Source organism: Botryllus schlosseri, chromosome 1, assembly GCF_051294905.1.
Source record: "Botryllus schlosseri isolate E-star chromosome 1, Bs_hap1, whole genome shotgun sequence".
Classification (NCBI taxonomy): domain Eukaryota; kingdom Metazoa; phylum Chordata; class Ascidiacea; order Stolidobranchia; family Styelidae; genus Botryllus; species Botryllus schlosseri.
The window spans coordinates 8,741,080-8,758,685 of record NC_137236.1 but is presented as its reverse complement, the minus strand read 5'-3'; the positions used below and the strand labels follow the sequence as shown (position 1 = coordinate 8,758,685).

General features: G+C 44.9%; 1 protein-coding gene across 1 annotated transcript; it reads right to left on the bottom strand.

Moving 5' to 3' along the window:
• Positions 1-2,616: 2,616 nt before the first annotated feature.
• Positions 2,617-10,384, bottom strand: LOC145438614 (uncharacterized). Its single transcript, XM_080315961.1, has 5 exons — positions 9,586-10,384; positions 4,694-8,722; positions 3,857-4,384; positions 2,950-3,085; positions 2,617-2,893 (listed from the first exon to the last, which is right to left on the bottom strand). The coding sequence occupies exons 1-5, from the start codon at positions 10,382-10,384 to the stop codon at positions 2,617-2,619; spliced, it is 5,769 nt and encodes a 1,922-aa protein (XP_080172087.1).
• Between the last annotated feature and the right edge of the window lie 7,222 nt (positions 10,385-17,606).

The following is a 17,606-nucleotide window of genomic DNA, read 5'->3' as shown; positions in this document are numbered from 1 at the left end:
GTACAAGTGACACCCGGGCACCGAAAGAGGAAAATTGCGTGTCCCGTGAAGAAATGACAATTTGCGTGTGCATCTCACGAAAATTACGTGCCCTTAGTTTTCGAAGGCACAACCTTCGTTAGCGTTACCGGTAAATCTGACCACGTGGGCGGATAGATTACAAAGAATGAATATTTCTATATGCAATCACCAATTGGGGGACTGACAAAGAGCTGTTTCGGTCCTTATTCTAGCTACAACAGTACATGCGCTGTTGCTGTATGTTGTATTCAAGCATGTTCTATAAGCGGCAGATCCAGGGCGGTAACAGCACTTCGCCAGGCGCCCCCCAAACGTTGGTGTTGCCCCCCCCCCATAGGGTGGTAAACCAAAATTGTGGAGAGGTGCGTCCCCAGATCCCCCCATCAGGTTAGTCGTGTTTGCCGCGACTTATCAACGGCATTTGCACTGTTCAGTGAGAAGCGTTACTTCGCCTAACCGCGCCTGGCGCGAAAATTTTTATCAATTCATGATTGAATCGGTCATTATGATCGGGAATTGCATATATGTTGCTATCGATTTTGTATCCTCCCTGCTCCCGTAATCAGATTTCCTGGTAGAGCTGAATGTGGTGTCTTGGTAACTGTGGTGTCCGTAAATAACAACTAAGCATATTCGGGCGGTATAGTAGCTTCATTACATGACGTTGTTTCGCGACCTCCTGTCTGCTACGATAAAACAAGTTGAAATCACCCAAACGTACTAAACTAAAACACACATACGATTTCAAATTAGTATTTCTTTACTGGCAATTAAACTTTCCTTGCGGGTAGGCATTTGTCTTGAGGGGTTCAGTTTGCCAGGACATGAACATTCGGCGCCAGCCATTTAGGCGCCTATGGACAATTAAACATATAGACCTATGTATGTATATCGAAGTTTTTGGTCAGCATAAGGGCAGTCCTATTCGGCCCAGATTTTCTCGCAGCCGATAGTTCTGGCACACTTATTGGAGTCGCATGTTACATATGGCCTAAAACTGTATGTATTTGTGCGTTGTGGCGCGGTAATGGCCGACGCCGAAATGCCCATTTGTCTAAATCATGCATATTTTTCTTGACGGGGGAGGGGGGGGGGAGTGTACCCAAAAGCCCCTATATTTGGCAACAAAAATGACCAAAAACTGCGCAATTTATGCTAATTTGCGAAATAGCTTGGACCCCCCTACGAGTCGCCCCCCCCCCCCAATTGTGGTTTGGGGTGCGGCAGTTGCGGTCCTGGGCAGATCCAAATGATAAGTGAAGAATTGCCGAATAACGATTGGTGCCAGTTTTAAGTAGGGCTGTATGAGTGAGATAAAGTTAATATAAAATAATGATTCTTGCAGTTGAACAATGTGCATAGTATGCGCATGCCTATTGCCTACATTCCACATAATACAGATATTGCGAGTAACGGCAAATGACACCTGGGTTGTGATTTATATCAGCAGCCGTTTATTTTTAATGCTTCGGTGTGAAGATTGTAAATGTTTCATCTGACGAGTAAAAAATTTCAAATCTTTGTCCGGTGTACGTACATAGTCCTACTATACGTCAAGCAGCAACGTCAAAACTGCGTTTAACTATAAGCAAAACCAAGCACCAATACATGTACTATACCATTTGAAACTAGTCGGAGTGTTGAATCCTGTTGCCGGTAGTGGCGTATGGAGTGTATTGATAATGTGATACATCGCATGTCGGTGGTTCTTATAATCGCTTTACTACAGGTACAATGTACAATGTAGGCCTACATGAATATTTATTCTATGAGGGGATTAATTACGCGATGAAGAGCAAAGCTAATACTTCTGACGTAATAATGAACTGTGGTGCTTGAAAATCCGACGTTTCTGCTATTAATAACCTGGAACAATATATCGCACTCTTCCGTGTTCACGAATGTTCATTGTCTGCGTCATGTCAATCCTGATACAAATAAAAAGTAATCGTTCTTTCATCAAGAAATCGATTAGATATTTGACATATTCGATTACGATTACTTTAGAATATTTTCGAATGTAATTGATTGCGATTACGATTACTCGAAAATGCTGTAATCGTCGTAATCGATTACGATTACTAATCACGATTACCCGATGTCTGATTGACAGGGAAGGCATCGTCGTCTAGGAACACGCGTAGACGGATGCAGTTTTCACTTAGTAGTGACATGACAAAATATATTCTACACAATAACAAACTGATGTATCTCCGTTCGAACGGGCTGCTGCCTGCTACCCACTTTGCATTCAAAGTTTGAGATTTTCATAAATCGAACACATGTTCAATACGCCTGATCGCCTCGTCATCACGATTGCGAAGATCAAAAGTCAAATCATCTTTCACAAGATTTTTGCCCAATGATTTCGTGACAATCCGAGATATTTTGACCAGAGCTTTAATGTTTGTAACTCTTGACGATCTCGATCGCAATCTAAATAACCTGAAGTACCAGTTTCGTGGCACTGGAGGAAGCGATGAGGCGTGAATGACATTGATTTCCATCGATCCTATTTCTTTGCACTCCATGGTAGGCATTGTTTTACCCTTATTTAGTTGAATTTTCGACAACGCCTAATGCTTTATTGTGGATTCAAATACTTTCGCGGTGGACATGTAACCCGTGAGAAATCGCTTTTTTCACCACGCGAAGCTTATCCGTGGCAATCAATCGTTTGGATTCAGACGTTAACGAAGATGGTTTGAACGTTGGGACTTTACAATTCTCGCTCTGGGTAGTTTGGACGGTCGCCTCATGAAGCGATACGTTTATCCACTTTTCATGTTCGTACGCGAACAGGACCATTTTCCTGGCAGCAAGGATGTCATCTTCGGTGCTCCGGGAATCTTTTGCACAACATGGCTTCTCACTGAAATTTGAAGTTGAATTCGTTTATTCCCCTCGCAACTATCGTGTCCGACGAACGTTAAACCGCTGGCATGTTTCGGTATCTTGCGTTTCTCCAGACAGAATACGTTATTCTTGGTCAAATTCCTCGTTTTAGCGCCAACTTCGTCCTTATCGGTGAATGACTTCGTCTCATAACTACTGTCCCGTGGGACTGCGAAAGCAATTGTTCACAGGATTGAAACGGCTCAGTTTGAGCCGGACTAGAGTACCGGTGCGAGTAATGACGGACTTCGAGTATCTTCAACTGACTGCTATAAGTCCAGACTACAGACACAATGATATCCCCGTCACGATGTATTGTAGAATCAAGGTCAATCAGTCTGGTCCAATAACACACCCTTAAAATATACGCCGGCAATACTCTGAGAAATTACAATAATGTCAATTAGAATGCAAGAGCAATATGAACACCCTGTTAACTGTGCGACGTTCTCAGACAAAAGAATGACCACGTGCGCTCGATGCCTGGCCTCGTTCTGTGAGGTAGTCATGTGTAACGAACCGAAGAATACGGGCTGAAAGCCACCGTGACATAGCCGCCCCTGTGACGAAACATAATTGCCAAATGCGGTTATCGGTGAGCCACAAAAAAAAAATTAAGGAATGGTGGTTTTCAGCTTATGAAGACAATGGGGGAGTGAAGAAAACATGTAAAACAAAAGCAATTGTACAGAACGCTGACACAGTGCCAGTAAGCGAAGTCAATGTACAAAAAAAAATGCACAACATTGGCAAGTGAGGTGCGAAATTGGCAAGATACAAAGAGCATGCAATAAAAGAGATCAAAATCATTCAAGCTCAAGACGACACAACTTGCGGATGTCGCGACTATAAGTACCAGTGGGAGTACGCACAGTAACTTTTCGAACCAACCCGTGGTCATCCGGAAATGTTTGTTCAACTATGGCTTTCGGCCATTTACCACGGGGTGCAGAGGAATCAGACATCAGAACGATATCCCCTACTTTGAAATTGGGCGTTTTATCGAGCCACTTCGAACGAGATTGCAGCAAGGGTAGGTACTCTTTCAACCACCTCTCCCAAAAGAGATCGAGTTTACGCTGGACATAGCGCCAATTTTTTGCATAATCATCAGCTTTACAGAACTTATTAGTCGGGACAGAAGTGTCAAGACTCCCCAGAATGATAGAGTTAGGAGTCAGACACGGCAAGTCATTTGGGTCGTCCGAAATGGGCGTCAGGGGCCTATCGTTCAAAATGCGAGCGACTCCATAAAACAACGCAGATAAAGTATTATCCTGAAAGGCCGCACCATTATTGAGAGCGCACAGAGTACGTTTACACAAAGCAACGACACGTTCAACACATCCATTGAAATGCGGTGCAAGACTGGGCGAGAAATGCCATTGGATACCCCTGTCTGCTAGGGAGGAGGTAACCTGTTTAGAGTTTAAATTTCCCAGCGCCTTAGCTAGCTCTTTTTGAGCACCTACGAAAGTCGTGCCATTATCACTGAACATGTGTGAGGGCCTATTCCGAATATCACAGAACTTGAAGAATGCCATCAAAAAGGCTGAAGTTTCAAGTGAATCTACTACTTCCAAATGGACGGCTCGAGTACATAAACAGGTAAATACGCAACCATAGCGTTTAAGCTCAGTACGTTTGCAGGTCAAAGGACCAAAATAGTCAACCATTGTATAATGGAAGACAGTCTTGTGTGGTGTAAGACGGTAACGCGGGAGGTCCGCCATGTATTGGGAGCCTAGGTTAGCCCGGCGGCATTGGCAGAACACACATTTATTTAGGACTTTGCGAATGGAAGTTTGTCCTTTCATGACCCAAAATTTTTCACGGAGTAGGGACAGAACTTGTAGGGTGCCACAATGACCATTAGCCACATGGTATTGACGAATAATCGATTGAGTAACATGGTGACTAGACGGTAAAATCATGGGATTTTTTGCGTCATCGGGTAGCTGTGAGCGGTTCAGACGACCCTCGACACGCATGACGCCATCAGATACATAAGGTATCAACTTTGCCAATGAATTGGGAACATGCTTTTTGTTAACGAGAACATGGTCGGCGCGCGCGTTGTCACGAAGCGATTCGACAGCACCGGGAAATGACTCGGCTTGGACGAGTCTGACAACTTCCCTTGTCGCTTCCTCAAGCTCCTCAACGGTGAGGAAACCAGAGCGTGGTTCGAGGAGCGGATCCGTTGGAGAGCCTTTTATCTTCCAGCGCAGCATAGAACGGAGCCGAAGAATCCAAGCGGTCGAGCAAACGAGACTTGTGAATGATGAGAAACTGCGCAAGTAGTCCCTGAACGACACTTCTGTCGGCGACACGTCAGTCGAAAACACTGGTTCCGTTAGCGTGTCGGGTTGGTGTGCATTTTCATGTCTAGACCTCGATTCGAAGGACTGGCGTAGGAAGTCGGGACCTTCGAACCACATTTTTGCGCGTTGCCACTGCTGAGGCATCAGCCCACGCGATCCAATATCAGCCGGGTTATTTGCCGAGTCGATGTGGCACCATTGGTCGTTACAAGACAGAGCGCGAATCTTAAGCAGTCTTTGATGTACGAAGGTGTTGAAACGAGCTGAAGTACTCCGAATGCTTTGGAGTACAGCGGTACTGTCGGTCCAGTAGTGGACGGAGTCGATCTTGTAGTCGACATCTTTGATAACGTCTCTGGCAAGTTTGGTGCAGGTTACAGCAGCCGTGACTTCTAGTCTGGAAATGCTTGGGGCATTCTTTGGCACGACTCTGGAGATTCCTCTGACGAAAGAGACGTGAACCTGTCCATCAGGATCCTCAAAACGGAAGTAACAACAGGCAGAATAACCATGTGTGCTGGCATCAGCAAATGCATGGAGCTGAATATTCACTGGCGAGAAACCAGGCGGCTTGTAGCATCTCGGAAATGATAGTTTTTCGAGTTCTGGGAGTGAGTCGACCCATTTTTTCCATTTTGCTTTGAAACTATCGTCAATCGGTGTGTCCCAATCCAGGTCGTTACGAGATATTTCCTGCAGGAGCAGTCTTGCCGGTAACAGGAACGGGCTTGAATATCCGAAAGGAGTGTAGATCTGAGCGATCTGGCTGGCGATGCCTCTTCGAGTAAAAGGCTTAGGTTTGATGTTAGTACGGGCGCAAAGTGAGTCCTCATTCATGTTCCAGATAACTCCCAACGTACTTTCTTTACCGGAGTTCGTGAAGTCGAGATCCACCAGGTTGGCAGCACGGGCGTCTTCGGGAATCCGCGACATGATCTCGGTCCTGCCGCTAGCAAATTTAGTAAGGTTGAAACCGTAGTGAGCGAAAAGCGTTCGCAGCTCTTCGATGACTTTGATCGCAGTTCCAAGGTCGTCTGAGGAATGAAGTATGTCGTCGACATATGTGTTACGCAAGATACAGTCAAGCGTAGGCTTGTCGGCACTGGTGCCGTTCAAAAGAACGATCTGACGAAGACAGAACTGAGCAATGCATGGTGAAGACGTGCTTCCGAAGACATGAGACGTCATCTGATAATCGATCGCTTTTCCATCTAGTCTGCTGTCTTCAAACCAGAGGAAGCGTAGGCTATCAGAGTCTTCCGGATAGGTCTGAATTCTCGAGAACATCTGGGCGAGATCGGCAACCCAAGCGTACCTGCCCATACGAAAACGGCATAGTACTCCAATTAGAGAAGAGTTGACGTCAGGCCCGCTGAGCAGTTGGCTGTTCAAACTGATGCCCGAGAATTTGCGGCTAGCGTCAAATACAATTCGCATCTTCTGTTGTCGAGTATGGAAATGGATGAGATAGAAAGTCCTTTCGGATGCAGGAAGTAGGTCGGGCGGGACTACCTGTGCATAGCCTCGAGACAGGTATTCGTCGATTTTTTCTTTATATTTGCGGAAGAACTCAGGATCTTTCTGGAATTTCGAGCGTTGGTTTTCGAGTGATTTCTCGGCAGCTCCACGATTATATGGCAGCTTCACTTCTTTCGTTCTCCATGGAAGACCGACTCGGAAACGGCCGTTCAATATGTGCGCGGTTTCTTTCATAGTCGACAGCGCTTGTTCGTCTTCGATCGAATTTTGCGATTCATAGGGATCAACCCAAACGTCCGAAAAATCAGCGTTACAACTAGAGCAAATTGGCAACGTTGGCGAATCAAATCGGTTAAAAATGGTATTCTCAGCATGCACGAAATTCATATCGATAAAATTCACACTATTGGGCTGAAAGCCAGATTTGATAAGGGTGCGGTCGGCGCCAGCAAGGGACCAACCGAAAACCGAGAGCTCGGCACCAGGCAGACCATTCTGGGGCTTAATGATTTCTGTATTTGGGTATTGCATTTGGAAATCTTTTCCTAGGACGAGGTCGACATCATTCGTATTGGCGACCGGTATGTTAATGTGACTGAGGTGATCGCATTCAGAAATAGTATCAACATTTGGCGTATGATTTTGCACATCGGGAAAATGAGAAGTCGCGAGCACATTTTTTATATCGATAACTGTGCTTTGATCAAGGGCTTGCACAGTAAGAGAAATCACTTCTACCTCCCCTTCGAAAACGCCACCTGCAGTCGACGTTTCGCAAACCATACGGTCACCCTGCATATTTAATTTTTTACGCAACCGGTGTGTGCACAGAACATGGCCACAGCCTGGATCTAGGAATGCGTTGGTGACCACTCTAACATTTGAATCGGGGGAGGTGATTATAACCGGTACAACAGATAACCGCACAGGATTTACTTTCCCGTTTAGCCAAGACGACATCGTGTTGACATCTGCGGTTATTTTATTTTGAAAGCCCCCATGAAGTAGGGTGTGATGCGACGCTCCGCAGCCGCTGACGTAGCACTTACGATCTGATTTGCACGCAGGGGCTTCGTGCCCGTAGCCCAGGCAGTTGACACAGACCGGCTTTTCTTCTACAAACTTCTTGCGTTCGGCTGGAGTCTTCTGGTGGAAGAGGTCGCATTGGTAGAGCGGGTGCGAGTCGTCGCAGAGGTGACAGCGAGGCGTTGGCTTCGTACGTGCAGAGCGTGGTCTTGGTTCGTTGGAGACAGCGACGGGACGATCGACGGACGTTGCATTCACTTGCGTCTTTCGAGGTGGAAACTTGGTAGCTCTGGCGAACGGCATGCTCGACACGAATTTTCCAAGTCGAGTTCTTGACGTACCAGCTTGTCTACCAACAAAGGCAACAAAATCTTCAAACTGCGGCTCGTACCCGTTTTCCATCTTTTCTTCATACTTGCTCGAGAATTTTTGTATGAAGTGGCGTGGAAAACGCTTCATTATTGCGTCAGAGACTGCCGGTGCATTTACTTGAGCCATTGCGCCAAGTTGCGAGAGGATGTGATTTGCCGACCGAAGCTGATCATATGCTGCAGCCAGTTCACGATTATCATTAGGGTTAACATCACCACTATGCGTCAATTCATCAATGAAAGCGTCAATAACGTAGGAGTCTCGGCCAAAGCTATCATGTAGGACGTTACGGGCATGTAAGTATGCGTCCTCGCCATACCGATTAGCACTGCAGCCAGCAAGTGCGGATTTAGCGTCGCCCGTACAGTACGATATCAGCTTGTTAAGCTTGGTTCGGGCGTCATGTCTTTCACTAGGATTGGCATTTACGGGTTCAAAGGCACTATCGAATTCGTTCATGAACCGGTAATAATCTCGCGGGTCGCCATCGAAACTGGCAATTGTAACAGTATTGAGGTCCATGCTACGCTTCATGGAGCCTAACATGGAATTCACCGAGGCAAGATAGGGATCGTTATTATAGTTCGCCGGGCTATCCGGTGTCACTAGGACGGAAGGACCGTAATCGCGCGGTTGATAGGGGCCAGGAGTGATACACTGCGGTTATGCACGGGATTACTATAGCCAGAAAGCGCGAAATCTCCTTGCTCTCGATACCGGGGAATAGAATCGTCGTGCTCGGAAAACGAAAAACCGTCCGGGCGGCGGTAACTAGTCACTAATCGGTTGCGAGAATGAGAACTAAGATCGGTGTGCGCGTTCGGCACATTACGAATATCGGCGGGTTGACCGCGAAAATGAGAACGAAGATCGGTGTGCGCGTTCGGCACATTACGAATATCGGCGGGTTGACCGCGAAAATGAGAACTAAGATCGGTGTGCGCGTTCGGCACGTTACGAATATCGGCGGGTTGACCGCGAGAACGAGGACTGAGCTCGGTGTGCACATTTGGCACGTAACGGATATCGGCTGATTGACCGCGAAAATGAGAACGAACATAGGTGTGCGCGTTCGGCATGTAACGAATATCGGCAGATTGACTGCGAGAACGAAGATCGGTGTGCGCATTCGGCACATTACGAATATCGGCGGAGTGGCCGCGAGGACGATGAATGAGATCATTTTGCGCAGTAGGCATGAAATCGTTTTGACGACGATGAATATCGGCGAGCGTATTACGAGGATAAGAGATATGTTCATTGACCAACCGTTCACCCTGCCACTGAGGAGTGCTTCGAGGATATGAAGGAGTGGCCGGCTCGGCATCTAGACTACGCGAACGAACAGGCTGGGAATGCGGACCTACCTCCCTAGACTGGTAACTATAGGTATCCGCTGCGAAACTGACGGACGGACGACAGTTACGATTAGGGTTTTGAATTAGAGCATGCGCGACTTCTACCCTACTTGCTTGTGCGGTTGGCTGATGGTTGGTTGTCAATGATTGGGTTACCGCCGGCTCGTTAACGAGTCTCTGCCCAGTGCTACTGCCCGTTGCAGACGCTGGCGTTCCCCAGGGAACGAACCACGATGCGTGAGTTGCAGATAAATTCAAAGGTTCAGTACTCACAGCAATGTTTTCAGTGTCGGAAATAATCGACTCTCGTGATCCGACAGAACCGGCAATTGATGCTTCTTCCTCGGCGGCTTCCAAGTTCGAGGTGGCTTCGAGAACCTCAAATCTACCTTCAAATTCGGCATCGATTGTAGCTCTTCTCTGTTCTTGTCTCAGTTTAATCCTTTCAAGTGCCAGCCTAGCGTTTCGGACTGTTGCTGACGTTCTGGACGGCGTGACGGAATGAAGACTTGATGGTTTCTTCGAAGTTTGGGTATTAATGTAGTCGATGGTGACTTCGGAGGAAGTGTTCATGCTTCCTTCTTGGTAGGATTGGTAGGCGCGACGTGCATTGACCTGTGCGCGTGAAGCTGTTACTAACAGCTTTTCTATTTGCGGTATCGAATCTCGAAGGGCGTGATCCTGTTCAACTCCTACGATCAATCGGTCCAAGTCGGTGGCGACTTGAGCACAGAGTTCTTCTAGTTCATCTCTGCACTTGACAACGTGTTCGATGGGCGAAGCATTCTCGATAGAGGAAAGGAAAGCACGCTCTACTTTCAGGAAAGCGGCGCTGAAGTTTTCGAGGACTTGGTCGATATACTGCTTGCTCAAAAACAGATGACTAGCAGCTAGCAGTGTTGTATCCATATCGATGTCAGTCAGCTCTCGTATTTTTTAACTTTTATGTCCCGTGGGACTGCGAAAGCAATTGTTCACAGGATTGAAACGGCTCAGTTTGAGCCGGACTAGAGTACCGGTGCGAGTAATGACGGATTTCGAGTATCTTCAACTGACTGCTATAAGTCCAGACTACAGACACAATGATATCCCCGTCACGATGTATTGTAGAATCAAGGTCAATCAGTCTGGTCCAATAACACACCCTTAAAATATACGCTGGCAATACTCTGAGAAATTACAATAATGTCAATTAGAATGCAAGAGCAATATGAACACCCTGTTAACTGTGCGACGTTCTCAGACAAAAGAATGACCACGTGCGCTCGATGCCTGGCCTCGTTCTGTGAGGTAGTCATGTGTAACGAACCGAAGAATACGGGCTGAAAGCCACCGTGACAACTACAATTCGGCCACAGTTTTCTTTTTCGGGAAACAATCGGTTCCGCGTATTCTTTTCTCTATTGCTTTTCTTCAAGTAAAGGCTGTATTATATCGGTACGTGGCCTTTAGGCTCATGAACAATACCAGCCGTTCGCAGAGCAGGAATGCCGATAAGTTCCATCCTGCCTTCTCTGAGTACGTTTCGCAGTATCCACCTCGACAACTTCTTAGTAAATGTGAACGGATATTTAGTGTTGCCAACAATTAAAACGAAAGTATAGCATTGTTACGTTTCAGTTTGATAATATGTTACATTTCCTTGGTAGTTTCAGGCAAAAGTTACAAAAACAGACCCAAAGGCAATATATAAAACTTATTTTCTGTTTCAGCCCATGAATATGTTGTGGCTCCTTCAGCTTTTACCCATAAGGAATGATCATTTTTAACGAGATCATCAAAGTATTTATACGAAACATCATTTAAATTATATACAACCACCAAGATGTTCGAAGCTGTTGCAACTAATAGGCTGTCTCTTCCTTCGCACCATTGTGGCTACATAAACAAATCATTGTGATAGATCAGGGGTTCTCAAAGGGTGGGCCATGGCGCACTGGTGGGCCACAGGAGCATTTTGAGGTGAGCCACAGAGCTATTGGGAATATTGTAGAACTAGTGAAAATTTGGTTCTATTTGTTATGTTATTCGCTCAAAAATATATTCATATTATCAGATTATACGGAGGCTACCTTACGTTTTCCTTCGACTTTGATGGGACGGAGTGGCACATATGGAGTCACAATGTACAAGTAGAAAATGAGAGGGAAACCGGTGGCTTTTGTCCCCTGTTACGACAACCTACTGCAAACAGCAACGAAAATAATTTATATTATATATTAACTGGAAGCTAGTGCTGAAGTGATCAAGTATGTCAGCAGGGACGTATGTCGTATGACGTTGAAAACGGTGTACATTAAACTCGGGCTGAAGTGCATTCTATTTTTTACTAAAATAATTGGTGGCGTTATGCCAACCGAGGAATGTTCCGGCATTTAAAATGTGGATCTCACGCACCCAAAGCGAGAATCACACCGCTCGATAGGTGGGGCACACCGGCTGTGAAATTGATTCACCTCACTGACAGAACGTTGATTTTTAAATAGGTCTGCCCTAAGAATTAGTCATGCAATTGAACGTTAGCGTTAGTCAGCAATTTGAATCTTGGACTATCATGCGAACCAAAAGAGTGAACCATACCTAATTCTAAAAAACACCGTTGAGGGAATTAATCTAAACCATGCAGTCAGCTTTACCAGTGCTCTTTTTCAAAAAGGGTTCTTGCGAAAATTAGGCACGGAGTTCAAAGCAGGGGCTTGTCCGGTATTTGAACTGGGACCCCTCGCACCTTAAGCGAGAATCATACCCCCACACCAACGAGCCGACAAGTGACAGTGCCGCAGTTGATACCGTTACCTCAGCCACCATATGCTGTTTGAAAATAGTCGACACAAAAATTGGGGTGGTATGCGAAATGTGGGCTGTTCCGGGATTGGAAAGGTTGGTCCCACGCACCCAGAGCAAGAATCGCACCCCTCGACAGGTGGAACACACCGGTAATGAAACTGATTCATCCAACTAACAAGACGTTGATTTCGAAATCCGTCCACTTCCAGAATTAGTCATGCTATTAAACGTTAGCGCTGGTCAGCAATTCGAATCTTGGAGCAGCACGCGAACCTGAATCGTGAACCATGAACCGTACCTTAAGGCTGAAGGTTGACGGAAATTATCTAAACCAGTGGTTCCCAACATGGGCGATATCGGCCCACGAGGAAACGAAAATACCAAAGGGGGCGACTGGTAAGCGATGGGAGTGAAAATATTAGAACGTCCGTTGAGATATATTTGATTAAGACGGTCAAAACATGCAAGTGAAGACGGCTTATTCTGAATACGACGCGAAAAAAGGTCAACTCATTGGAAAGTAGACGCGGCAACCGGTTTTCCGAGCACCTACCATCTCGGAAAAATTGCCTTTGTCAGTAAATTCGCCTCCTAGGTAAATAATTTTCCCGATTATATGCCTCCTTTTCCGTAATCGCAAATATGGGGAGGGGAGAAAATTTATGTCGAGATTGATAAGGGAGAAATTAATCGAAAAAAGTTGGGAACCACATATCTAAACCATGCAGTCAGTTTGACCAGTGTCTTTTTCAAAAGAGACCTCTCGCACCCGAAGCGGGAACCATACCCTTAGACCAGGGGTGGGCAAACTTTTAGGCTCGCGGGCCGCATGCAACATTTGATTTCATGCGCGGGCCATAGTATATAAAATTGGGATACTAAGCCAAAATTCAATATTGGTATTTGATTATATAGTATCCGACAACGGGGAAATAATGTGTAGGTATTTGTAAATTTGAGACAAACCAAATATTGATTCAATGATGACGTACACGCGTCAAAAACATTGACCAGAGTTTATAAGCTGATCGTTCTCATTGTCAAAATTAGGGGCGAAAGTCGGTTGTCCATATTCTTAGAACTGGATGTAAATTTGACTATGTGAGCTGCAATCTTTTCCTAGATTTGCTGATTGTACTTTTGGTTTAACTCCAGGACACACACTGCTGACAGCATTATAACCATTTTATCTTTAAATATGTAAATATTATAAATATAGATACTTCTACACATACAAAGAACGAATCTATCTAACACACTCGCGAATCTGTTTTTCCAACTGCAGCAATAAACTTGCTCGTATTGCCAATCCAAAATCCGAATTAGGTCAATTACGTTTCACTTTATGTGATGTTTAGCTATTGAAAGCTTTAACCCTTTTGAAGGGGGTGTATCATATCTGATATGACATGTCTCTGTGACCGATTTCTCCGTGTTGACACGCCGCAGGCATCGAGTAATTGATTTTTCCGATTCATTTGATACCTTACTCAAAAATTTTAGTTCGCAAAGAAAAAAAATACGAAAACCCGAAAAAACTGGTTATCACCTGAAATTTCCAGATATATTCCGAGTGGGAAATTTTGTCGAAAATTCTGAAAGAACATCATCACTCAACTTGTACGGTACTCCGTGCAAGTTTTCATCGTTTCAAACATCAAACCATGTTTTGGGGAGGTTTCTGAGGGGGTTTGTTAATTTTGGTCACGCTTCGATGATTTTCAAGAACATGGTCAAGTTCAAGTACAAGTTTATGCCGAAATATGAGTCATAAACTGGTTTACAATGCCTGAAAATGGTTGGATATGACAAGAGAAAGTATTACTCGTTGTTTCATGTAATAAACTGGACGGTAGTGGTCCGATTCGGTATTTATCTGAAACTGACCATTATGACCACTCACTGACCACGCCAATATGTGATTTTTTCATGTATTTTTGATTTTTCGATATCGGGAGAGCCGCGAGGTTTACGGCCATGCGCGTCCACGTCGTCCAAATATCATATGATCGACCGAAAAGATCATCGCTCTATCAAATATGCCGGACGTGATGTGTGGAACAGTATCCCGCCGGCCATCCAACAGTCGACGAGCATGTCCACATTCAAGTCGAAATACAAGCAATTGCTACTAAATAAATACAGTCCATCCTCAAGATTACCGGACCACGACTGACCTATCGATCTCGCTTCCCATGACATGCCGCCCTATTTCTTGTCGCTTTCTTTTTCTATACTATCTTCTTTACTTTCATTCAGTGTGCATGCCTCCTCTTTACATCGCCTAGGCCAAGGTGGGTGTCCGATTCCATAGACTACTCCTTGTCGCTTCGACATCTTCCTGTCTTTTCATTGTATCGCATTTTTTGTGGTGTATTGAACTGATAAAATTGCTAATAAACCAATGATGATGATGATGATGGTTGACGGCTTGTTCGAAACCTGGCAACGGTGGCTACGCACTGAAGCATCATTTTTGACTCTCTGACGCCATCATTGGGAGCCTTGGAAAATGAGAAAGAGGGAGACGGATTTTTTAGAGAAAAATTATGTTTATTCAGTCTTATAAAAAAAACTTAGACATGTCATTGGGTGTCGATCGATGGCGAAAACGGTTAAGGGCTATACTCCGCCTACTTTTAAACTGCAACAGACCATATTCAAGTCACGGTGAGGTCACGGTATGAATTTGAAAAGTGATGGTCAATTCTGCAAAACATGCCCCCTCCCCCCCTTCACAAGGGTTAAAAATACATGGGCCTCGGCGACGGGCTGTCGCGTCATCAATGAATTAAAAGAATACTATGATAAGAATATAATCAACCATCAACCATTATCATGTAGAAAGATATTTTTAAAAAAGTTTAATGAAGTACCCGCATAATTTGATTTTTAGTGCGCCTTTTATCAGTATGCTTTTTTTCTTTGAGGCTTTCGCGGGCCGTAGTTTGCTACACTAGGCCCTAGACCAGTGGTTCCTAACCTTTTTGTCTTCATTCCCCACATCAGATTTATTCCGAGCCTTCATTTCCCACCAGGACCGTAACAGCACTTTGTCAGCCTCGCCCAAAAACGTTGGTCTTGGGCCCCCAGAAGCTCCTCAGCCCTGCTGAGCCTGTACGCTTGTTCCCTGCAACTTATCAGTTACATTGGGTCTACTGTTTAGTGCGTCGCTTTATTTCGACTAAACGCGCGAAGCGCGAAAAATTTATATAATTCGTGTTTGAATCGGCCAATATGATCGGGGATTGCATGTATTTTTCTTTCAATTTTTTAGTCCCTCTCTGCTCACGTAATCAGATTTGCCGGTACAGCTGAGAGGTGTGTAGGAAAAGGTAGGACCCCTAAATAAGAATTGAACATCTTCGGGCGGACCCGTAGGTATATTGACTTCGTTACATTATGCTTATATTTCGTGACGTCCTATCTGATATGTCAAAAGATATGGAAATCGCCAAAACTAAAAGGCACACACGATTTCAAATTGGTATTGCTTTACTGGCAAATAATTTTGCCCTGCGGGATGGCATTTGTCCTGTGGGGTTCAGATCGCCAGGACAGGAACATTCGGCGCCAGCCATTTAGCCAAATAAACACATATGTATATTGTATATACATCGAAGTTTTGGGTCACCACAAGGGCATTCCTTCTCGGCCAAAGTCTTCTCGCTGCTGATCGTTCTGGCACACTTCTCGGAGTTGCATGTTACATGGCATATAACTTCATATGCCTTGGTGCGTCGTGGCGCAGTAATGGCCGACGCCGAAGTCACCATTTCTATAAGTTCTACGTATTTTCGTGGGGGAAGGGTATCCAATATTCAGATATACTACGGGGGTTTGGGTGCGGCAGTTACGGTCCTGTTCCCCCCTACCCAGCACTTTTGTCATCACAGAGCAGCTATTTGCTGGTTTGACTACACAAGACACACAGAAGCACCAGTACGCAAGACAATCGCCTATAACTGCAACATAAAACCTATTGTGAGCCGATACCAGTAACGCTCAAAATTCGCGAAAGCGTTATTTCACGTCAAACTAGTCGTGCTGGATGCGTTTGTGACGCCATGATTGACCACCCGATGAGGTTTTGTGAACAACACGCCATATAATTTGTGATACATTCATTCCAGAGCAGTTAACTGGTAACGGTAATTACGCATGTGTCTCCGTGAATTTGTAGACTGTCCTCTATATAAGTTTGAACAAATGCGTCTATTCCCCACCAGAAACCATTGAATTCCCCACCGTTTAAGAACCACTGCCCTAGACCAACGAGGCGACACGGTACTCGCTGACAGTGACATAAATTCTAGTCAGTAACAAATATGATTAAACGAATTAAGATACCAATGATGTTTGAAAGACGGTTGCGGAAATTGCCACGTTATTCAAGGTTAGCGATATTCCATGATCAGAAACCGGTACCTCTCACCCGAAACGAGAATCATTTACCGTGACCTGGATCAGTGATTTTCAATTCGGGGGTTATTTGCCATTTTTGTTGGGTCGTTGGGGTGTTTTTCTTTAGTATTCGACATTCCAAATACGTCATGGGTAGGTGCGGGCAAAAGTGCTGACCTATATTAATTACTCAGCGTTCAAAATTCAGAGACGTGTTTTAATTTGAGGTGAATCGGCTATGTAATGTTTAGAAAGCTACCCGATTCGTAAAAAAGGGTCATCACATCATGTTCCACTCAATTTAGGATATACTATAGGCCTACCTATAATAAGCTTGGTAATAACTATAAAAAGTTAACCAAAGTGGATAACCTGATTTTGTTATTTCTTGGTGTTGTATTTCGACATGGCCCTTTCACGGGCCCCAGTTTCATACCCCATGTGTTGTGATTAATTATCTATTTGTGATTTGTGATTTTGCGATTACGAGATTTGTCTGTGAAATATTACTGTGAAGGCAAAATGGTTAGGTGTTCGTGTTGATGTACGTGTATACAGCGGAGCTTCTATAAAAGTTTGTGCTCAGACGAACAAGAACCTATTAGGGGTTCGCACCATCCCTGACGTACACTACATTTATTGGGACTTGGATCGGTTCTTGGTAAGACGAACTTAATCATAAACTGACTCCTTCTGCGCCAGCCATCAACCCCGGGTAAGGATATTTTTTCATGCCATTTCCGAAGTAGTTAACGGCTTTTGCTGATCAATAAAATTGTACGAAAAGAGGTAAAACTCTGTGTTGACACGGTATGGGAATTTGCGACAAATGTGTGGTACCCCCCAGAACGGCCGTGGATCAATTGGCACGGGATGGTGTCGATGCATCGTTGCGCCTCTCCGCACCCGTACATAGAACGGTGACTTAAGTGGATTTAAA

Coding starts and splice junctions, on each gene's coding strand:
- LOC145438614 (XM_080315961.1), bottom strand. CDS start 10,384: ATGGATACAACACTGCTAGCTGCTAGTCATCTGTTTTTGAGCAAGCAG. Junction 4,385..4,693: donor TCGCAAAGTCCTAAATAAAT/GTGTGTTCTGCC, acceptor CGACTTTCGTAG/GTGCTCAAAAAGAGCTAGCT. Junction 2,894..2,949: donor AAACATGCCAGCGGTTTAAC/GTTCGTCGGACA, acceptor TTCAAATTTCAG/TGAGAAGCCATGTTGTGCAA.